At 41.6% G+C, this 25,347-nt stretch overlaps 1 protein-coding gene across 1 annotated transcript in view; it reads left to right on the forward strand.

Annotated features, from left to right (window-relative positions):
* Positions 1-25,347, forward strand: part of LOC117507665 (contactin-4-like) — a 641,244-nt gene that overhangs the window by 594,657 nt on the left and 21,240 nt on the right. Inside the window, 4 exon segments of the mRNA XM_034167486.1 lie at positions 15,128-15,303; positions 21,518-21,638; positions 21,872-22,030; positions 23,574-23,723. Of these exon segments, the coding sequence (XP_034023377.1) occupies positions 15,128-15,303; positions 21,518-21,638; positions 21,872-22,030; positions 23,574-23,723 (606 nt within the window).

Genomic DNA, 25,347 nt, shown 5'->3' on the forward strand with positions numbered 1-25,347 from the left:
CTAAATACATTACAGGAACCTTACAAAAAAAAAGTCCACAAAAAAGGCCGACCGGCTTTTCACATGCAAGCGTCATGGCCTCTACCGGCCCTGTAAATGGCCGTGACCTAGTCTACATTGAATGCAAGCCCCAAGTGGAAGATTCTTTGTGTGTGTAACATGATGCAGAACGGGCAACAATCTGTTTTCGTCATGAAATCATGAACACAAATACACAAAATCTGTATAGTACGAAAATACAGGTCAATTCTACATATTTTACACATGTGGTATATGATCCAAGCCCCATCAATAACTGGCATCATGGGCCGTCCCTCACAGGCCGTACCTCGCCTCCTGGACCACACCGCTGCGCTAATTAATCTTGATTCCGGGCTTCATGTAGCTTGATTCTCGGGGCGGATGTTTTCATATGATCTGTACATTGATGCCAAATCATACCTCTACATATTAAATATTCATAGATACATAAACTCATGTACACATATTACATACCTAGCTTTGTTGTTTCCAATAAAATAGGTAGAAAGATGGCAATCACGACAGGCTATGACAGCATTTATCCTTGCAGCCGCTGTTTGATTTCTTGCTTACAGGTAGCATGCTGGTTTCAACACCTAAAGTTCTCCCACTGCTCACATGGTGTTGCTGCAGCGCAGTTGTTAGAGGCCTTTATTAAAAGCCAAAAAAGCTCCAGTATGTTACAAGAGAACATGAAAATATAGAATATAAAGTCAAATGTCTATAGCGGTTTGATTGAGGACTGGGTAATCTTGAATAATTCACAGGCCCATATACATATAATTTCACGGTAAAGAGAGCTGAAATGTTCCAACAATGTTCTTGGGACGTTACTAAGGGCCCCTTCACACATAGTGCGAAGTCTGGACAAACTGCACACTTTAGTGCACATGCCGCAGGAATCCTGTGCAAACCGTGTAATGTCATCCCTGCCTCCTGACTGGTATAGACGAGGGTCTTCTTTCACTAAAACATTAAATCCAGGCTTGCATCTCAGATGTACATTCTGGCAAATTGTAGCTGAACTTTCAGGTCTTCTTTTTAAGAAAAAATCCTCCTTTGTACCTCTTCATCATGAAGCTGTATAACTGGGGATATAAAATCCAAAACTTGCACTGTGCACAATTTCTCCAATCACAGCCACAGAAGCCTATAACTTCTTCTGGGTTGTCTGGGTGTCTTGGTGGCTTTCCTCACTCTTCTCCGTCTTGCACAGTCACTTGCACAGTTTTTGAGAACTGTCTACGCCACACAGATGTATCATAGAGTGACACACTGTATTTCTTCGTAAGTGATGTAAATAAAGTTCAAGACATATTCAGTGACTTGGAAATGTTCATGTATCCATCCCCTGACTTGTCTGAAGAAAGCTGACAATTAAACTGATTATTTACAAGTATTGTAGCAAAGGGGCTGATTACTTATGCAACCCATCATCTTGACTTTTATATTTTTAATTACTTTATATCAAGTTGTAGAGATTTACTTTCAGTCTGAGTTTAAGGAAGACAATTTTAGAAATTTTTATATTGAGAAACCTGGTTTACTTTTTGTATTTAAAATGCCATAATCAAATTAAAATATGTGAAATACCAAGTGTATATATAGCCACTAAGGAGGGGCTCCGTAAGAAGCATTTCAAGGTTCTGGAGAAGTCACAGAATTTTCCCAGCATTAAAATGGTCGTAGCTGGAACCCTGGTGATTATGAAATGATCACTCCCAAAAAAATAGAAAAGAAGGTGTTAGAATGATTTGTTGAAATTTTTGTCAACCTGGATGTGCTCTTTGCAGGATTTTCTTCTGTTGTCCTCTGTCTTCATGTAAAGTGGCTACAGAGAGAAATAAGATCAGCACATCCTCCTGACGGATGGAGGCTGAGGCAAACCTGGAGGATGTTTTATCTTTAGTGTTCGGAAACTGCTGCATCTAACTGCCACTTTATTGTTAACCTATTTCTTGATGCACTCTTGAGATAAAGGAAAGTGGCAATTTCATTAATCTCGTCAGATTGAAGTGGTACTTGAGTTTATGGATTCAGGTTCTAGACTTTCTTTCTCTCTTTAGATGTTTGTCAGTTACATGTTGTTTTTGTTGCTGTCTTTAACAGAACTTTGTCTCTGCTTATGACGGTTTAAATGGAAAAAAAAATATGACAGAAAGTCACACATATAATCAGTTCAGATTTGGGAGCATGCACCGGGCATTTTGCCTCCTGGATCACAATGAACGTGGGAGACAACCAGTCCATCCCCACCTCACGAGAGTAACCAGCCAGGTGAACTGTAGGCATCCACTTGGTCTTTTCCGGTTACTGGGGTCCTCAGGACCATAGGTGGTGCCAGGGGAGGAGCGCCGGATGGCACTCCAGTCAAAGCAACCCCATACCACCACCCAAAACAATTGTGTTTCAGTTTGATTATCTATCTGCAAATGCACATAAGGTGATCAACAAATATTCCTTGATTTGCACAACTTCTGCTATTAAAACGTAAATATGGTTTATGATTGATTGATTGATAGAGGGGCTTTATTGAACATTGTATGTAAGACAATAGGACCTTAATAATTAATTAAACAACTATTTAATTAATTAGTTCTTAATTAAGAACAAAATGCTCATATGGCTGAGGGTATTTTAGCATTGCATTATGTTTTGAGTTAATTTTACAAATTCAGATCCAGATTAAAAAAAAACACCTTATCAACTAAAAAATCAGTAGCCAAAATGTGCACGTGATTAAAATCAACCAATGGTGCAACAGTCATGTAACATTTGACCCTACGCTTCTCTTAAGCTTAATTGTGGTGTATACAGTGCAGAGATGGATGGTTTTGTTTATCAGAAATGTGCACAGTTGGATAAAATTGCTTCAGATGGTGGGGAAGCAGCAAGTCAGGCTTGCTCTGTCTTGGTGGTTGATGAAAATTTTGAGGCACCAGCAAGCAGGACCAAGAAGAGGATGAGGGTGAAGAAGGACAACCACCAATGCACTCCACTGACAAGTCTGATGTACAGATGACATGAGCTCTTCAGCCATGTCAGGGTCCAAGGTGTCCTGTACTGCAAAAATATCCTCCAAGGCTGTTGGGCCACCAACAGAGGTGTTTTAACAGAAGCTGGATGGATCAGTACATGTGGCTGGAATATAGTGTGTCCAAAGATGCAGAGTTATGCTTTGCCTGTTGGCATTTCTTGAAACAGAGCCACGGATTTCACATGGAGCCAGCTTTTACCAGCAATGGATTTAATAATTGGTGAAAGGCTTCTGCATCTCTGAAGAGCCACCATGAAAGTATGGGACATAAATTTGCCATGGAGACATGGAGTGAGTTTAAGCAAACTGGGACAAGCTGCTCAAAGACAGCAAACATGCTGGACAAGTTACGGAGAACCAACTTTACATGAAGTCGGTGGGGAAAAGTTTACGGCACACAGCTTGCTTGCCAAGGGATTGCAAGAGAGACCACAGCAAGGGTGGGGAGTCAGCAAACAGAGGGAACTTTCACGAGCTAATGGGTGCAATTGAATTATCTGAACCAGAGGTGAAGAAAAATTTGGACAACAACCCATCAAATGCCAAATTCACGATGACATCCAGAATGACATTTTGTGATTTATGATTCGGAGAGGCATGAGCAATGAGGTGAGGGATGCTGAACACTTTTCCGTTTTGGTGGATGAAAACAAAGATGTGAGCAAAAAGCAACAGCAAAAAGAACAGATATCAGTGATCATTCTGTGTTTGAAGCTGGGGACAGAGACAGTACAGGAGGAGTTTTTGCATTTTACCACTGCAGATGGATTGGACGCTGACTCTTTACTTGCCAGCATCAGGTGCACTCTCAGTCAGTGTAATATTAAAAAGGAAAAAGTTCAGAAAGGAGGCATCGCATGCTGTTATGCACACACAGGCTGAATTCAGTGTTAGTGGACTGTGTGTACATAACGTCACCGCTGCTGCAGAGTTCTTTGAAACACTACAGATGCTGTACAGGTTTTGTTCAGGGTCGGTGGTACATGATCTCTGTATAAAAAAACAAAAACAGATCCAGCCAAAAGCAAAGTGCATAGAATTTAAGAAGTTGTCTGACACTAGGTGGGCGTGCCAGTATAATACCATAAAAAAACTCTCCCAGCAATCCAAGCTCTAACACCATCGCACAGTCAAATGCACATTGGAGGATGGAGGCGAGAGCAGATAGTGCAGCGATGGATGAGGAGTTTGTCCTGCATCTCATACTTTTGAAGATGTATTTGAATGACTAAGTTCATGTCGGGTCAGCTCCAGTCCTTAATTTTGACCTTGGAGCAGCAGATGACCTCGCAGAGTCTATCATCACCGCCTTATCAGAACAGTGCATGGAGGAAAAATGGAGAGAAATACATTTTCATTCACGGATACATTATACATTATTCACGGATACACAATACATTTTCCGTGAGAGATCACACGGAGGACCTGTGCTTAAAAATTGGACTTTCTCTTCAGATTCCACGTGAGAGAAACAACTTGACACCTTGAGGGTTTTGTGGTGGATGCTCCGTTAGAAAGAGAGCACATATCGATAGGGTTGGGTATCGAGAACCGGTTCTTTTCAGGTATCAAGAAATGATTCGATCCACCGATACCAACAGTCTTTTTGCTTAATGATTCCCTTGTTGGTCCTTCAGAGCGGCCGTTGTTTTTCAGGGTGTTTGTCGGGAAAATCATTCCTCTAACATTGATTACAGACCCTGCAAGCGACTCTGTAATCAAACATTTCTGCAGCGCGACTCCAGTTTGAAGTGTGAATGAATGAAGCAATGCTTCGATCAGCTGGCTCGTTGGTTCTTTGATTCCCTGTTCTTCAGAAGCAGCAAGTCTGCTTCTGAAGAGCCAGACAGGCATGTTAGCATGTATGTACCAATGTTAGCGTTTTTTGTTAGCTAGTGTCACACCAGTACAACATATACAATAGAGACTGTAACTTTACTAAAATAAGGAAACAGTTCTGCAACACAATGACTGCATTGGAACATGGGATATGTTTCTCAGTATTTCCATAATACTTGCTTAAAGGAAGACAAATGATTCAAGAGATAATAGTCAAAATGTTTGGCTCTGATCATAATAGAGGATTATTAACCGAGCAAGCGAGGTTAATAATTAATTTATTATATGGCTATTATACATATACGAGGTCTATTAGAAAAGTATCCGACCTTATTTTTTTCAAAAACCATATGGATTTGAATCACGTGTGATTGCGTCAGACAAGCTTGAACCTTCGTGCGCATGCGGGGGTTTTTCCACGCCTGTCGGTTGCGTCATTCGCCTGTGAGCAGGCTTTGAGTGAGGAGTGGTCCACCCCTCTCGTCGTTGTTTCATTGCCAGGAAATGGCGGAATGATTTGGGCTTTTTTTTTCCATCAGAATTTTTTCAGAAACTGTTAGATACTGGCAGCTGGAAACCATTAGAAAAATTTATCTGGCTTTCGGTGAAAATGTTACGGGCTTGGTAGAGAATAAGGAGTGTTACTGTCACTTTAAGGACGGCCCCCAGCAGCTGTGGGGTGCGCCGCGCTCCGAAGCCACCATCGACAGGCTGAACGACCATTTCATTTCTAAACGGATGGCTTGTCTGGATCCGTGACCATTGTGTGCCATTTCTCTGGTTATCACAAGAGCTGGACATCAACCATTTTCCAGCAGAGTTCACTTTTAACAAGAGATTTTGTCATGGAAAGCCAAGCGGAGGCTTTGCACATCACGATGGATTCGCTACTGGAGCGAGACAAAACCACCTCCGTTTTGGTCTCACAGGACGGCTTTGAGATGGCGTTCAGACAGCTGTCGGTGGTTTTTCCATCGAGTGATTATCCGAGAAATTGTACATGTGCCTGGACATGCCAGAACATGTCCCGTGAGGCTTCATCACGGCATTGCTTTGCGCCATGCGGCACCACCGCGATGTGCGAAGCCTCCACTCCTCTTTCCATGACAAAAACTCCTGTAACAGTGGAATGTGCCGTTCATTTCCAAACTGGACGCTGTGTTTTATCCGGGACATCCTCTGACTAGCACAGGAATTGTGAAAAGACGTGGACATCAGCACTTTTTCTGCACATTGAGATATATATATATATATATATATATATATATATATATATATATATATATATATATATATATATATATAAACATGCAAACTTCCGGTATCGCCTGAATATGAAAGCTGCTGATGGTGCTGCGCTCGTAGTCAAACCTGTTCACTTTCTTCACCTCCATGAAGAACTAGCTAACAGAAGGTCTGGTCATATAGCTGGTAAGCTTTCAATTTCTATTTTTTCTCCGATGCTGTTTAGATATTTATGGAGTATGTTCATGTCCGACTTGGTTTTTCAAATCGTGTTTTTAGCTTTCTGGTTTGTAACAAAGTTTTCAATCTGTTCTTGACTGTTTGGAGTTGTTTTTTCATCTTGTTGATCTTCATTTTGCATGTCCACTTCAAACTTGTTTGCTGTTAATTCCTACATTTTCTTTGTTCACTTTTAGTTTTGTTTTATTTTGTGCTGCAAAAAATGTAAACAAAGTCACAAATCTGGGACACGATCCAGACAGACTGTCATGGTAATGGTCAGATATGGGAAAATATCAGACCTGAAATCAGCCAGAGTGTGGGTACCATCGTAGCCATATAATAATAAAGGATTATTAACCGACTGTGAGGTCTGTGTATGTGATTTTGCCAACTTCAGATTGGCCCATTTGCCACTTTCTGAGCTGTACCACATGCCGAGTTGACCGCTGGTGGAGCCGAGTACACCTCGCATGCAGCGTAGCGCTAGCCAATCGAGTGACGTGTTCTATCGATAACGACCAATCAGATAACGCAATACGATGCCTACTTTGGCTGTCAGTTTTGACAAGATTCTGCATGATGCCTGTGCATTATTTCACAAAGACTATTCCTTATTAAGCCCGCTTCGAGTTGCGTCGCGTGTCGTCATGACAACACAGTGTACACAATGCAGTAAAAATTAAAAGCACAGAAAAAAAAAAACGCTGCTGGCTGCAGCTGCTGCAGCAGCTCCTTGTTCTTTTCTCACAAATGTGTTTAAATACAGTCCATAAAAGTCCTGCTCACAGACTGATTGCCAGAGAGAGGACATGTTCAGTAAAAGGTCCGGACATCTCCAGTCCACTCACGGACGATTCATTTGTGCACGCACATGTGAACAATTAAAAGAAAAAAAAGCTGCCTGCGCTCCTCGCTCTCTGCAAACTCTCTCATCACTGTGTTAAAGAAAGGACATAAGTCCTGCTCACAGACTGATTGCCAGAGACAGGAACTGTCCACATCAAGTATAACTCCAGACATCGCCACAGACAGTTTGTTCGCGTGCGTGTGCACGCACATCTCTCACGCGCATCTCGCGCACGCATCTCGCGCATGCATCTTGCAGTCAAAGTAGGAAAGATAAACTATAACAGAACTCAGAGCGCAGACCTGCAGCTTTCAATGCAGAGGTGGTGTGGGGAGGAGAGGAGGGAAGCTTTGTTTTCAATTAAATTTATTTAAATGTATTTTCATTTATATAGTGCCAAATCAAAACAATGTTCCCTCACACAAGTGAGGTCTAACCTTACCAACCCCCAGAGCAAGTACACAGGTGACAGTGGTCAGGAAAAACTCACTCTGATGATTTGAGGAAGAAACCTCAAGCAGACCAGACTCAAAGGGATGACCCTCTGCTTGGGCCATACTACCAAAACAATTTATAAAACAAATATACAGGAGGTTTTGGGAATCCATGCCAGTGCACAGGATGAGAGGCTTGCAGAAGAAGACACCACCCCATCTCTGGATGGAGCCGCACCTCAAACAGAGAGAAAAAACAGAATCAGGCATCAGAAAAACAGCAAATATAGTATAATTTTTCAGTACTTCCCTGGTCCATAAATTGTTCCATCAACTTCAAAACAACATTCTCTGACAGCCTCTCTCCTGCTGGATGAGTGGGATCCTTGCCCAAGTAAGGGATGGCATTACACATGTATTTCATGTCCAGATCTGCTGAAATCCAAAACTTGATTCCAAACTTGTCAGGCTTGGATGCAATTTACTGCAGAAAGGGACAATGAACCTTTCACGGAAATAATCGCTCATCCACGGTAACATGCTGCCCTGGACAGTAGAACGACACACACTTCTGAACAAACCGCTGCCAGATGTCAGAAATTGCTGCATATTTGTCCGTTTGTAAGCGTTCCCTGCGGGTGTCCTTGTTGTCAAAGTGAAGGTACCACTTTATTTCAAGAAAGCTGTTACAGGCATTATGGCTTTGATATCTGGGTTGCCAAATTTATTCTCCCACATGAATCGCCTGGCACCTGCATAGCCCTTGGCAGCCCTTCAGAAAAGGATTGCAAGGAACACCATCAGCTCATAGACGCTCATCTGCCAGCTGGGGTTTATCGGCATGTTTGTTCTATGGCCCTCCTGGACTGTGCAGTCTCTGATGGTCAACAACATGCTGATATCCACCAAACACAGGAAGCTTTGAAGGCGAGTCATGATTTTGCATTTTGCAAACTCTGTTGGCCCTCCAGATCCACTGAATGCTGTCTGTGGAGTTTCATGAACAGAATAGTCTCCAACTTTGTGGTGGAACCAAACAGTGCCATCTTTCGCCTTCTCTGTGGATCCAGGTGTTATGCTCAAATCAGCAACTTTTTGTTTTGTGCTACGAGAAGGGTTGCCATGCTTTGTGTCTTCCTCCTCATCCAGTGTAGCCGCTGTGTTTGAACTGTCCTGCTCAGTCACATACTTGACTGCCTGTCTCCTGGTGCGTCTTTGGAGAGGAGGATTTACTAGTGCAAGAGCAGTCGCATCCTTATCACTTGAAGAATCAGTAACAACGTTCTATTCTGAAATGCAAAATCGCCCACATTTCCACCATCATATTTCACGGTCTGACATGCTCTGTAGCATTGTTAAGGCCTCCTGATCCTTCTTGATTGCATTGGTTGTGACATTGTAAAATCTGGGTTCTGCGTGAAAGGCATCCCCTATTCATGGTTAAACTCTCATCTCAAACTGCCTTCAAGTGTTAATTGGCACATTCCAAAGAAACACTCATCTTCAACCGCTTTTCCGGGTTCAGGTCGCGGGTTCCAAAGAAACAATAGGCTGCTTTTCTCTGTTGAAACCTGTGTCAGCCTCCATATGTTATTACATATGCAGGCGATACAAACCACACAGGGACTCAGCTCATTTATATAACAAAGGGAGGACGTTGATCATGCTAAACGTTGGGGTGATTTTCACTGTAGACTGAAGTCTGCTCTCTGGGCCGATCAGTGTTAAGGACCTGTGGTCCACGCTTGGACTGACTGTGCTGGAAATTATTCACGGATCTGTTCCTAAATGTTTCAAATCTGCAGTGATTAAACAATTACTTAAGAAATCTAATCTTGACCCTATTGTAGTGAAAAACTATAGGCCGATATCAAATCTATCGTTTTGCTCGAAAATTCTGGAAAAAGTGGTTTCAAAGCAGCTTGTGGACCACCTTACTGAGAATAATCTTTTTGAGTCACTGCAGTCTGCTTTTAGAAAATATCATTCCACAGAGACGGCTCTCACTAAAGTGGTGAATGATCTTCTGCATGCAGTGGATTCAGACACCACTACAGTTCTGGTGCTGTTAGATCTCTGTGCTGTGTTTGATACTGTGGATCATCATATTCTATTTGATAGGCTGGAGAATCATTTTAGGATTACTGGGAGTGCTTGCTTGGATGACGTCATACCTGACCAGTCGTTCTCACTGTGTTTTGTACAATAACACTACCTCTAACCTTAGTGACATGAAATTTGAGGTTCCACAGGGGTCTATCTTAGGCCCCATGCTTTTCTCCCTTTACATAGCACCCTTTGGGCACATATTGCAGCGTATTGGGGCCACCTTTCACTGCTATGCTGATGATATTCATACATGCCGATAACTGCTGGTAATCTCATCCACATAAAATCCTTAGAAGATTGACTTGCATCAGTGAGAAGGTGGATGTCTAGCAACTTCCTACTTTTAAACTCTGATAAGACTGAAATGATGGTTCTTGGTCCAGTGAGACATTGGCATCAATTTGACCAGTTAAGAGTTAACTGGTCAAATTGAGGCCTAGGCTCATGTGTCATACATACATCACATTGACAAAGTGAGGAACCTTGGGGTCATTTTTGATCCTATGTTGTCCTTTGATCTCCACATGAGAGATATTACAAGGACAGCTTTCTTCCACCTGCGAAATATAACGAAGATTCGTCCCATCCTGTCTGTGGCTGATGCTGAGACTCTAATTCATGCATTTGTCTCTTCTAGATTGAACTACTGCAATATTCTATTTTCTGGTTTACCACAGTCCAGGCTCTCTAACTGGTTCAAAATGCTGCTGCCAGAGTTTTGACACAAAACAGAACGTTTGACCACATTAAACCCATTTTGGTATCTCTTCACTGGTTTCCTGTCCCAAGTGAGATCAGATTTTAAGGGTGAGATTTGAGATTTTAGATTTAACATACTTTATATGTTTTCCAGCTTAATTTATCATCAATAAAAACCGGAACTTTATGTTATTCTCTTTATATTATTCTCACCTCGTTAAAGCTGCAGAACTAAGCTCCAGTGGTCAAACTGGGAGTTCACATATATCCACAAAGTGGGAAATTTCAGACTGAGTGGGTTTGCTCCATCCCCCCGGCTCCCTGCCTCGCTCTGCCCAGGGATGATGCCTGAACCCCGGCTTCTCCATGCGGGTCAGCCTTTGATCGATATCCCACCAAATCGTCAGTCCTCCCTCGGTCGGTATCACTCCGAAAAGTAGTTAAAAAAGCTTCTCCCAACAGGGTGATGAGAGAATCGTTTTACTGCTGTTTTTTAAAGCTTTTTTGTGGTTCAGGCGATGCAAATTCAAGATGGTGATCGCTCAACTTTTTTTAAGGTTGTGGAAACAGCCAGATTTTGACATAGCAATCTCCACCCCACTTGCTGCTTCTGAAGCAAAGCGTCTGACGTCATGCGTTAAAACGTTGGTAGGCGCTGCCTGAAGCTTATAAAAGCACCTGGTGTGAAAGGCCCTGTGAATTAAGAACTTCAAAGCGAATCACCGCTTTAAGTAAAATGACATCTCTTTCCAAACGTTGTAATACTGACAATAAACTACAATTGACTAAAAAGTTTTTTCCTCTCAAAATGAGACATGAATTAAAATGATGCTGATGTGCAGAGCAGGCAGCTGAGCTCAGCTCAGAGGTATGGAGTGAAATTCATGCCAATAATGTTTGAAAGGAAATGCTTTTGACAAAAACTACAGATTTAGTTTATTTTTATTTATGTCCAGAGATCAAGGATCCACCATGTAGAGTTTATTTATGTCCAGAGTTTTAGGATCCATTGACCAATTTCATACTTATTTACTTTAAGACTCAATAAAATGTTGTTGACATGGAAAACATGTAAAGCCTACTTGTAGCACACAGAAAATTCACAAGAAGTATCGATAAGGGAATCGATAAGGAATCGGATCGATAAGTGGAATCGATAATGGTATCGATATCGATAAAATCTTATCTATACCCATCCCTACTGTTCATTGAGTATATGATGTTTCGTTACGAAATTGTTCAACCTCTTTACAAATATCTTTTCCAGAATTTTTGAAAACTGTGGTAACAATGAGACTGACCTGTAGTTTGAAAAGACATGTTTGTAGCGAGATTTGAACAGTGGTATCACTTTAGCTATTTTCATATTTTCAGATATTTATATTTGCTCCAGGAGCTCTGTAAAAACCGCTTGTAATTATGTTTTTTTGATTTTTCACATTTAATTTCCACTGTCACACGTTCCATAACATTTTCCAAAGAAAATGACATATACTGTATTATATAGTTATATATACTGTACAATAACTGAATACTGTTGATTGGATATTTTTAAACAGTCCTGAATTTTTGAAAAGTTCATAAGAAGACTTCTACTATTAAAATGTACAATGGAGAATATCCCATTTGTCAAAGAATAATCCTTAAATTGTTGTTCAGCAAAGTATTTACAATGATGAATGATACTTTTAAGAAAAAACAATTCAGATCTATATTATATTCAATATTATGAAAACTATGTTCAATGTAATAAAAATAAATTGAACTCCTATGCAGAAGTAAATTCAAAAGAATCTGCTGACATCATATAATAACAAGAATAAAAATTCACAAACCAAAAAAGCAGTTAAATTGAGTCTAATATAAGTAATCACTAAAGAACATTTTCCTCCTTAATATATAGTTGCTTAAAGTTATCCAAATTTTACTCCTGATGTGGCACTCAGGGTCTAAGTTTATCTCAGAATCATGCAATTTCTTCTCCATTAAATCATCATTTCACAGAATTGATTATATCCCAAGTTCATACAACAACACAGGCATAACCAATAATAAACAAATACCAATCACTTAAAATTTTCCAAGTCTGAAAGCTCCCTTACCATAATGACTTTAGCTTCCTCTTGGGTTCCATTTAATTTAATCAACACTTTACAATTCCTCATCCAAGTCACTTGTATTTTCTGTTGTTTCCGAAGGATTCTGCCTTATCTTGCTATGTCAGCTTTTATTTTGTTTTTTTGTTTGTTAGTTTGTTTGTTTTTGTCAGCTGTTCCTTGACGTACACGTCTGTTCCTCTCAGCTTTTTGGAAAACTTAAAGCAAACTTCAGAATGAGAAACAATCAGAAGGCTTAAGGCCCGAAATATGCATCAAAGTCATACACATCTAGTGTTTGCTGAAACTATACTTTGTATATTGTTTCAGAAATGCAATAAGACAGTCACTTGAACCCATCATATTACTTGTGTATTTAAATTTAAATGTGTATTTAACAGGAAATCAGCACCATGGACAGCAGTTAGGAAGCGAGTGCATCATCTGGCTCTAAAGAACTGAGAAATTCTTTAAGAATGCATAAAATACTCATTGATGCGTTCAAAGAAAACACTCCAAACTCCAATCACCGACCAGTGTTTTCTGCAGGTATGTTTCATTAATTATGCAGTACGAGCACAGATCTGCAGCCGTTAACTTGCAATCTGCCTTTGCCTTTGATTGACCCTGCAAAGTGAACAGGTTACTATCCTCCATTTTACGTTGACAGCGGGTAACAAGGCATCATACACAATACAAATCAATCAAATTATGTTCAAGGGCCTGGTGTGCGGTTGTGTAACTAACTTTGGTCGTCCACATATTCTGTCACAAATAATGACAGAGGAGGGTAATAAGGAAGCATATTCCCACCGTCGCTGTCATGGAGATTCCCAGGGGGCAGTCAGACAGCAGACAGCACACACGGCATGGAGAGGAGTGCACAGAGAGAAAAGGAGATAAACGCACCAACACCGCTGAATAATAAAGCTAAAGTTTTTATCCCATGCTTTCACGTCACAGAGATGGAGGAATCTTTGGCCTCTGAGGTCATGTGCACATTCTGTCACAACGTGAAATGTAACTGTGGACTGCAAACTAGGTTCAGGGTTCGAGGGATAGTTACAAGCTAAGTGACTGTAGAAGCTGCCTGTCAGTCTGTGCATGTGACAGAGCGTGCACGTACTGCATCCAGACTCTGCTCCATAACTGACCAGTGAGCACAAATTCTGTGCAGCCTGAGTTCAACTCCCCAAAACTTCAACATATTCATCTATGGTGACTTGAAACAGAGAAAATGATTTTATTTGAGAAACTAATCCTAAAGAATGTTCGCTGTGTTCAGTGATAATTAATAGATGATGAGAACGGTCACTGATTTGACAGAACCCGCTGCAGAAAACGTCTCACCGCATTTCTACAGCAGCACGTTTCTCAGGTTTTTAAACATTTTAGACATGACGCTTCTCTTCTGCACATGTTGTATGAGCTGCAGTTGGCCTCAGACACACATCCTTTGTGTTCTTTTTGCCTTTGTGCGCTGCCGCCTTTTGCTCGCCACTTAGCCCAGGAATAGACAATCACAGCTTTCATTGTGTGTATGACAAAACCTCAGAGCTGATAGCATTCTGGCCCGATACCAGCGAGTGAGCAGATAAATCACATTGGGAGCGCACGGTGGAGTGTGCGGGAGTGGTCGGGGGGCACACAATGAAGGTATCGAATTCAGTCTGGATGAATACTGCACTGGCGGCACTTTCTACATGAATCCATGCCTGTCCAGGGATCATTTGCCATGGTTAATTTAGTCTGTGCGCTCACTCTGGCACTTTCAAGCAAGTGCTCACAGCACCCCCAAGAGGCCAACAGCTGTGCTGCAGCTTTTTCCTCCCATCTCGCCTCCTTCACATCAGCTCCTTCAGCGCTCACACTCAAGTGCAGATAAGGGGCGCTGCACTATTCCCACGTGAGGTGCTGTAAGGTGCCATGGGCCTAAAGAGAGATGCCTGGAAGACGCGCTCACTGCTGTTTGCTGTTTTTCCAGTGCTGCCTTTTGGGAATTTGAGGCTGATCAGGGGAGTTCCAGGCTGACAGTGACACACGGAGGTTTCTTGGGATGCAGGAGACTCATCTGTGAGTCCCTGTGGAGAGTGGGACTTGCGGCTTTGTCCTGATGTCAGTCTGTTTGTCCTGATGTCAGGCTGTTTGCAATGATCACAGGCTGTTTGTCCTGATATGAGGAGGTTTATCCTGATGTCAGGCTGTATGTCCTGATGTCAGGCTGTTTGTCCTGATATTAGTCTGTTTGTCCTGATCTCAGGCTGTTTGTCCTGATATTAGTCTGTTTGTCCTGATATTAGTCTGTTTGTCCTGATCTCAGGCTGTTTGTCCTGATGTCAGTCTGTTTGTCCTGATCTCAGGCTGTTTATCCTGATGTCAGGCTGTATGTCCTGATATCAGGCTGTTTGTCCTGATCTCAGGCTTTATGTCCTGATATCAGGCTGTTTGTCCTGATATCAGGCTGTATGTCCTGACATCAGGCTGTATGTCCTGATATCAGGCTGTTTGTCCTGATCTCAGGCTGTTTGTCCTGACGTCAGGCTGTTTGTTCTGACGGTCAGGCTTTGCTGTGTTTCAGAACCCACCGTCATTATGACACTGCCCGCCACGCTGGACGTCACCGTGGGAGAGAGCGTGGTGTTGCCCTGCCAAGTCAGCCACGACCCGTCTCTGGACCTCAAGTTCACCTGGTTCTTCAATGAGCAGCTCATCCACTTTGGGACACATGGTGGCTACTTTGAAAAAGTGGGCGGGGTAAGCTATTTATATAAACAAATATGTATAAACAAAGTCACATGTTTCCATCACACAACCACAACAGGACATTTTTAGAGACATACAGAGTGAATTACACCTCACCTTACTGCAGAGTATTGTGACTTGTGTGTCTGCCTGTGTATAAAATAATTGAGCTCAGGTGCATCCTGATGGTGCCATTTTTGATGATGATGATGGTTTGAGTATTTTATCAACTATGCTGTAGAAACATCTCAAAGATGATCAGTGAAGTGCCATGGCAAAGGCTGTGGATACTTATGTAGTTGTACATGTGATTTCTTAGTTGTGTTTTTATTGTTTGTTTTTTAAACAAATTTGCAAAAATCTAAAAAAAGCTTTTTTCACATTGTCGTTATGTGGTGTTGTGTGTAGGAATTTGATGAAAAAAAATTAATATATATATATTTTGGAATAAGGCTGTACCATAAATGCACTGTATATAGTGCTTTTCCATTTATACGTATCTGAAGCTTAAAGTGCCTCACATTTGTGTGCTCGCGTTCGCGCACACACACACACACACACACACACACATAGAGATGTCAAGGCTCTCAGTACCCACTGGGAACAACTTGGGGATGAAGGACCTTGTCCAAAAGGACCTTTGGTGATTTTGCTGTCAGACAGGGATTTGAAACGAGGAACCTCTGGTTTGAAGCCCACTGCTTATCCACTAAACCATCACTTCCCCAAGTGCTGAAGTTAGTATGGGTCTCTTTTAAAAGGCTGTGACTATTTTAATGGGCCAATAAACTAATTCATTGGCTATATTTATGAGATTCCTGGCTGTGCATACTGACCGCAGGGATCAAATTTCTGACATCAACATTTTCATAACTTCATGGTCAAGTGCAGTTCCTCTGCACTTGGTTTCCACACAGACAAGTCCAGACCTGCAGATTCTTACTTTCAGTGGTTTTCACCATTTTGAAAATTGGTGCGATTGACTAGCGACCTGTCCGGACTGACCCTGCCTGTCGTCCGTGGTCTGCTGGAGCGCTTCAAGGATGTATGCTGAAGCTGGAAATTTGACATTGCCACATGTGCAGCCAAAACTAATGTAAAAAAATGTAAAAAAAATACTCTGCCAGGATAACCTTACGGTTGAGTAAAAATAGACACTATGATTTTAAAATAGGAGTGTCTGTGTGCCGTGCACAAGTTCACCTGCTTAAAGCCTCCACATTTAAGGCCCCATAAAAAAACATTAGTTTATTAGCTTGACATCAGAAAAAATCATGAGGGAGGGCAGATTTTTTTTTCTTAGAAACAGAGAAAAAGTTTTGAAGTTGGGAAATGAACTTCCTCTAAGACACAAAGACTATTATACAGTTTCACTTAGAACTATGACAAAACCAGTGCCACAGCTCTGCAGTAGCATTTCATTAAAATCCACAAACACAGAGATGTCATCAAGCGGGTACCGAGAAGAAAAAGAAGAAGAACAAGCGGATGAGGAAAAGCTCACCTTGTACTTAGCATCCAAGCTGCCTCTGTTGTGCAGCATACCACATGCATACTGGCTGTGAATATCACTCATGGTCACCTTGGGGGGAACGCTCACCCCGTACCGTGGCTTCAGCTTCTTGGCCTTATCGGCAATCTGAGCCACAATAAATGGCATCGTCCTTGTGTGTGTGGTTGTCAGTGACAACAAGCGGCAAGTTCCGGGCACGGTTTGGTAAACTTCAGCTGCACACTCGTCCCATAGCGGACGTGCCGGTTCTTGCACCAGCTGTATCATTGTCAATGAAATTCGTCAAAAAAAAGAAATGTGTGATCACTTATATTAAAGTTAAGAGCGTTTTTGTGTGGCTGGTCTAAAGCCACCAGCAGGTGGTCATGCTGTCTGCTTTAACAGTGGTGTGTGATGTCACATGGGCACAGAGGTTCAACACTCCGCCAGTGTCACCCTTCAGTATAGAAAGGCGAAGATGTTAGAGGTCTCAAAGTCGTTCCAGAAAGGGCCGAGAGGGTGCAGGCTTTCTTTGCAACCACCCGCTCCACCAGGTGATTTCACTTTGAGCAGGTGGAATCAGTTAATTACGTGTTAGATAATGTCATCGGGGCAGCCAGGCTCGCCTGGTGTCTGTGCTAAATGAAACATTAAGGCGCTGTGATGTTTTCAACTTGTAGTGCAAAGACAGAGACATGGTGGGGATGGGGGGGGGCAGGGGAGGCTCAGCTGACTGATCTAACGGGAGGCGCAACTATAGCGCAACGTGCCAGAGGGACTTTTCTTCATCCACGACAAAGATTTAATTGTTTTCAGACGTCGTTTTCTGCAGGACAAATTTGATGAATTCACTAAAACTAACAGGTAAGACTTTATATTTATTGTGTGTGTGAATTTACTCCAAATGAGGACCGCAGCTTTCAGCTGATCAATGGACAGCATCAATTGACATATTTTGACTTATGAGAAAGCCTGTAAAAATCCATAAATTAGCCGCATCATTGTTTAAGCTGCAGTGTTCAAAGCGTGTGAAAAAAGTAGCGGCTTATAGTCTGGAAATTATGGTATTTAAATCGGTGTGTGTAGCTTTCTGTGCTCATGCTACATCACAGCATTGCACAAGCGATCTGGGGGATTTTTTTTCTGATTGGTTAAAATTGTGTCAATGGTGGCATTTATGAAATCGTCAATGATGGATGAATTGTGACTTTCGGAGGCAGATTTTTCAGTTGTAAGAGCTCCTTATTTTCATTTATACACATCAGTCGTTCGTTTATAGCACAGTCTGTCTTCACAGCTGTATTTTATCAGTGGGTTTTCTTTTCCTTTAAAGAGACTGTCCTTGTTGTGACTTGTTTGAGGACTTAACCCAAAAAGTGGAAAATAACGGCTGGTCCTGATTCAGGATTCCCCGTAGATGTTCGGTGCCTCCGCAACAGTGACGGGAACCTCACCTGCAGAAATCAAAGAATGACTTCCTGCTGAGGGAAAAAATGCATCATAGCTCCATTCGAGTCAAGTCTGTGTATAACGTGTGTCCTTCTGTGTTCAAGCTACACCAGGTTACTTTAATACACAGTGTGAATTTTCTGGGTGATGACCAGTAATCAGGCAAACACAAAAAATGAAAAGTGACTGCGTTGCTGCTGTGTTGAAGCTCAGTTGGCAGTTTTCCACCACAGCATGTGAACGCACCGCCAGCAGACCCACTTGTTCAGTGTGAGAGACTATGTCCCACTGAGGGTTTAAGTGTTAATAACTTGATTTAAATAGTGTCCCTGGATTAACTGAAACCAACAGCAATAAAAAAAAACCTTTATGACATCACTGCTCCAAATAGTTTGTTGTAAACAGTTTATGTGGCTGAAATGTCCACAGGAGCTTTTTTTCTGATGACTGAAACACAAAACGACTTACGATTTTTATCATCATGTTTTCACAACAATAACGCTTAGAGGAGTATACAATAAATAAATAAGAACCAACCCACACAAATCATGCAGTAGCTGAATGTGAATTAATTTGTGAGATCTGTCACAGATTCTTGACAGCACCATCGGAGAATTACTGCAGGGTGCAGAGGCTTTTTTTTGTTGTTGTTGTTTGTTTGTTTGTTTTTTTTGGGGGGGGGGTCCCCACAGTGTTTTTATGAAAATTGGCCATTTTAAAACACATTGATTTTTTTTCAAGCCTTGAGAGCTCGTGATGAGTAAAAGGTCAGGAGGTCACATTGAAGATTCATTGGCGTGTCGATATCGTGCGTCTCCTCTTTTTTCAGTGTCGTGATGAATTCCGCTGCAGTGCAGAAGGAACGTTTGTGCCACGTGTATTATTTATGGTCAGAAAGTTGCAGCCTGTGGTTTGCTTTAAAATGAAATTTGCAAACGTAACAAACAGCCTCAGTCTGCCACCGTGCACTTTAAAAGCTTTGCATCTGACAGTGTGACCCTTCGTGTTTGTCAAGAAACTCACAAGCAGCGTGCTTAAACTCTAAGTGACCAAATTACATCATGACACAGAGTTAGAGAGCTGCAGAAGCACAAAAAACAAATTAAATAAATATCATAAATTGAAAATTTATGTAAATTTGATAGCTTAACTGTTTTTATGTTTATTTTGATAGTACCTGTAGCTGGATGTGGTTAATGATTAAAAAAATGTTGAAAACATTAAACATTCAGTAGTTCAGCGCAGTTGGAACCAAAATGGCACCATGTTCAGAGTTGACGTCACTCTCTCAGTTAAGGCCAGTGATGCCGGTAACACGTTACTCTAATCTAACCACTTTTTTTTAGTAACGAGTAATTTAACGCGTTAATCTTTCCAAATCAATAATCAGATTAAAGTTACTTCTCCAAGTCACTGTGCGTTATTATTATTTTTGCATTGTGGGTCGATAGCAGCATTAAACTTGGTCCGTGGGCAGGAGGTCAGGGCTCGACTGAACTGCCCACTTTAAGCGAGCTGTGAGCTTTTAATCCGCGGTTTTTTGCAGCAGCTACGACTTGTCCTCACCTCTTAAAGCGACAACAGCACACCTGCACTGAGCTTTACAAAGACATTTTTATGCTTTTTTCTCATTTATTTAGAATTCTGAGCTGAGCCTCTCCCTATCTGCTCGCTAAAAACAGCTGATCCTCCGAGACGCGTCAACAACTAACACTGTTTTCCACTCAAATGCACCTAAACTCTCTTTCTGAGGACCACATGATGTGAAAACACAATAAAACTTTCTTACCTGTAAATCTGGTCATGTTTTCTGCATAAATAAATGTTATCCATTCTTTGTGCTCAAACACCAAAGCAGGGGCGAATCCAGATGCAATGGGGGTGTGGGGCAGCGATGTGCTCCCCCCCCCCTCCACAACACCCCTAGATTAAAGGTACAGTTTTGAAGCCTTTTTTTTACTACAACTACTAATACTACTTATAATAATAATGATTTCGACAAGTAAAATGTTTAGAGAGAATTTAAATGTTAGAAAAAAATGTAAGAAAGAATTTAATAGTTACATTTATAAACAATGTAGGTTAGAAATTGCAAGTTTTACTGTTACAGTGCTGTCAACAGTTAAATATGAGGTCAAGAAAGATTATTTTACTTTTTATAAAACAAGTATTTATTTTCATTGAAGTCAAGAAAGGGTGACTATAAAGTGAGTTTTGGCAAAACAGGTATCATTGTCATGTTGAGGTTGTTGTCGGCAGCTGGGGAAAGTAACTAAAAAAGTAACTAGTAATCTAACTTAGTTACTTTTACAATTGAGTAATCAGTAAAGTAACTAAGTTACTTTTTCAAGGAGTAATCAGTAATCAGTAATGGAATTACTTTTTCAAAGTAACTGTGGCAACACTGGTTAAGGCACACTAGTCTGTGGCAACACATACCAGTTAGTTACAGCGCAGAACACTGGCACACGCGTATTTACCTTTTAGGTTATGAACACAGAAAAGTCTCTGCCACACACACTGCTTGGCTCTCCTTTCTCCAGACTACAGTGTGTCGGCTGTCAAAACAAAACACACACACACACACACACACACTGGTTTACACTACTTGTCCCGCCCCTTGTTTGAGGAAATGGCTTGTATTGGCTGTTAAAACCCAATAACAACCCAATAAAGACCCAATAACAACACATAAACAGATTGACTGATATTTAAAATGGTAACAGGTTACATTAACACAGACTTTAGATCAAACAAAATCATTTTCTCCAATAGATTTTAAAGGAACATTACACATTTTTAGAAATATTTGTTTTAACTTTTAAACAGTACATATGTTATTGGTGCATTTTTGCAAAACAAATTTTAACAAGTTTTAGTATTATGAACTTTTGGTGTGTCTTACAACTACAACATGCTGTGTTACTGATTCTATGCACTGATTCTGAATGATTTTAGATGTGGATTTATTTTTTACAGAAACACAAACATTAAAAAAATGAGCTTTCTGCACCCCCCACCCCCTCACACACACACCCCCACCCCCATGTGGCAGCAGAGTCACTATTGTTCTTGAATTACAATAGCTTCAGGCTTACCGGCTCTCTCCCTCTCTCTTTGTGTGTGTGTGTGTGTGTGTGTGTGTGTGTGTGTGTGTGTGTGTGTGTGTGTGTGTGTGTGTGTGTGTGTGTGTGTGTGTGTGCGTGTGTGTGTGTGTGCGTACGTGTGTGCGTGTGTGCGTACGTGCGTGCGTGTGTGCGTGCACACATGCGTGTTGATTGACAGCAGCATTCAGCAGGAGACATTATGATTCGAAACATCCAGCTGAGGCATGCTGGGAAGTACACGTGTGCGGTGCAGACGAAGGTGGACAGTATTTCCGTGGCTGTGGATTTGGTGGTCAGAGGTAAATATCGCATCCGCCATCGTCACATTTCACTGTTGTCTGATGTCAAAGTCCTTCAAAGTAAAGCGCCGCTGAATAAATCTTAACAGTTTACACTTTAATTAACTCTCGGCTGCAGGTCTTTAAAACGATCTCTCTCTCTCTGTCTCTCATTTTCTACCATCTTTTCCTCTCCTCCTCATCTCCTTTTCCATCCTTGTTTCCTTCCCACCCCCTTGCCTGGCGTGCCTCAGGGCCCCCGGGGCCGCCCACCAGCATCCATGTAGATGAGATCACAGACAGCACGGCCGCTCTGTCCTGGAGGCCCGGTCCTGATAATCACAGTCCAATTACTGCGTACACCATCCAGGCCAGGACGCCGTTCTCCCTGGGGTGGCAGGCCGTCACCACAGGTAAGCGCTGTCCAAGCGGCTGTGGCCTGGTTCAATCATGTGCACGTCCCCACTGTCCATTCTGCTTGGTGGGATGATATTGGAGATGTAATTTTGACCGCAGCTGTAAAGCGGTGGACTTTTGGAGCGTGACCGACGTTTCATCGTCCTCCAGGGAGATGTGGAGCTCAGCTCCAGAGGCCGATGATGAGCCTCGCTGCCGATATGTGATATGATGAAGTGATGACGGCAGTGGATAATTTTTCCTCTGTAATGGGCCTCTCAGCTCCCACCAATGATTGCTGTAAAGTGCATTTATCCTGGATATGTTTTGCTCATTCTATTGATATTTTTGTGAATTAGGTACATTTTGATGTCAGATGGTTTTATCGGCATCATTGATTCAGGATGAAAAATTTGATACAGACATGACCTTCTGTGTCGGCACACTTGTCCTTCTCCAGAGAAAGTTGAACCATTTATTAGAATTTTAATATGACCACAAGTATTATTCAGCAAATTCTGTATGTTTTGTGCATTTCAGTATAAACAGGTGAACCTCATTAACTCGCATTCACATAAGTCACATTTTGGCTTTACTCGCGGTCGATTTGTGGACCCTGAAAATTTAGACTATCGTACAAACATCAATCTTGAGTTGACTGATTTTGGGAGGGATCATCAGTGCAGATGATTCTGGACAATGATTTCATCATCTGAAGTGGGTTCAGGATCTTCTTCCTCTTCAGGCTGATGTACTTCTGCAATGAGAGCTTCGTCAGTGTGGACGATTCTAGAAGATTCAAAGTTTTTGGATGTGACCTTCCTCTTTAGATCCTTCCCACCAGTTTATATTGGGACTGAATTTATAAACATGCCCGCCTCTTGGTACGTGCATAAATTCCTGATTTGAAGGTTTTTTTTGGTATACATGGTATACAAATAATGAATGTTTATGAGTTCAGTGGTATGAATCTTTCACCAAATTAAATATTCGTTCCATTGAAAGAATGAAAAAACATTCATTATTTGTTTTATATAACGGCTAAAATAGATCCTTGTCATTTGATATTTTATTAATTTATGAACAACAGGACTTACATTTTGGTGTTCGTCACTAGAGCTAAAAAATGAAGTCCAAAATTGCGACAATGTAGTCTGTGATGCCGTGCACTGACTTTGTGTATTCCCCCCCAAAAATCACATCAGAAATTTGTCCAGTTTTTCATCCTAACAGCTCTTCATGCCTCCAGATGGCTTACAGCGTCCCTTCGTCTTTTCCCTTATTTTCACTTGCGGTGGCCACAGTAGATCCATGGAGGCTCTGCATGTTGATTTGGTACACATTTTACACCAGATGCCCTTCTGAGCAGGGGTGGGATTTGAATCGGGAACCTTCTGCACTGGAATCACATGCACTTAACGGCTTGGCCGCCACCCCGCACCATCAGGTAAATGTGAGAATGGGCTTTGGAAGAGATGTGCACTGTAAAGAGGTCCCTGTGGTCACTTTCTGATGATGTTAAGACACTCGGCCCTGAAGACTCCACTTTGTTTTGTGCAGTTCCTGAGGTGGTGGGGGGCCACCGGCTGACAGCCACAGTCACAGAGCTCAGCCCCTGGGTGGAATATGAGTTCAGAGTCCTTGCCAGCAACTCCATCGGGACCGGAGAACCCAGCAAGCCGTCCAAACAAGCACGGACAAAGGGGACCTGTAAGTACTGCAAATCTTTGTGTGCCAGTTTGTCGTCACTCGCGGCTTCAAACACTGAAATTCCTGTTAAATAAAAGTTGGGAATCATGATTAAAAATCGACAATCGACCCGAGGAAAGCTGATTAAGATCTGATCGTTTTACTGGTTTGTGATATGATTAAAGAAAGATGTGATGGACCAAAGACATCCAGAATTAGGAAATGATGGTGGCCAAGAGGGGCCACAACACTTCCAAATTAAGACAACAATAGAAATTTCAGAAAATATAATGGGTACTAAATTGCATGGACATTGTAAGATTTTTCACATTGTACAGTTTATAAGTTTAAATGATGCATCGGGCCGCTCTGACCTCTCTGGGCTTTAACACATACCTGGACAGCTAAATAAAATATTGATGACTCTTACTGTTAAACGAGCTATATTTCTGCCTGCATTGTTTTATCCCTGACACACTGACAGGACTGTCAGTAACCTCTTTTTGTGTTGTTAGTAGGTGTGCTGTGTTGTGATCTGCTCTTTGTGTCATGGATATTTGCAGTGCGTCTGTACTTTTGCTGCCTACGATATGTGTGAATTTGCAGCAGACATCACATCAAACCACTGTATTGTAGGTGATATTGGTTTGTGTTCTCGGTGTTTGCAATAGTTTTCTCAGTTTGCAAGACATTTTTAATGTAACTACCTGTTATACAATTTATGCAGGTGTTTTTGTTGTTGTTTTTGCATGACCCGTTGAGAAGGTTGACCATTTACACCTTCCACGTTGTGGGCCACGCACTTGGTCAATAAACTGGAATGATGCAAATTAGAGGTCTGTGATACAGACAAAATAAATAAGTAAACTAAACTAATATCAGTATTACACACAGATTTTTGAAGGCTGCAAAACATTATGAACAAAATCCCTGAAAATCAAAGGTGTGAGATATTGACCCCAAAACAAATGAGGCAGCAGCCCACAGGTGGCTGTGAAACAGCTCAGCAGACACCTGACTAAATACTTTGGCTGAAAAATAAGGACCACACACACACACACACACACACACAACGTGCCGTAACACCTCTCATGGGATGTGGATATAAAATAACTCCACGTGAGTCAAAACGTCACACATTCTGGATAAATGTTGTTTTCCCAGAATGCAACAAAAGAAACGAAAAGAACCAGACCCTACTTTAACTGGGTCAGTCACCCTCGTGTGTGACTGTGAATCCTGAAAGCGTTGCACTGATTATTGATCACATTCCTCAGTGTTTAATGACATCTTGTCTTTGCTCTTGTTCTATTTCTGGCCTATCAGTGTGTAATATTGTGTGAATTCTTCGTTGCACAGTGACGTTTCTTCTCCGTTATGTGCGATCACTCTGTTATGTGTGTTATCTGTCCACCGAACAGCATCTGTGCTTGATGATGCGTGCAGAATCCTGGAGATAAACTAAACAAAGTTTAGTCTGTAAACATCCTCTCAGTCAGTAACGTGTCAGGAACGGTCGACAACGCCGACTGAAGCTCCATGTTTTAATTAGAACGCATAACTTTTTATTTTTAAAATAGTTTGTCAACTTCATCATTTAAAAACAGTGTGGATTTTTTTATGCAAAAACACAACATTTCATCAG

The sequence above is a fragment of the Thalassophryne amazonica genome, chromosome 3, assembly GCF_902500255.1.
Source record: "Thalassophryne amazonica chromosome 3, fThaAma1.1, whole genome shotgun sequence".
Taxonomy (NCBI): domain Eukaryota; kingdom Metazoa; phylum Chordata; class Actinopteri; order Batrachoidiformes; family Batrachoididae; genus Thalassophryne; species Thalassophryne amazonica.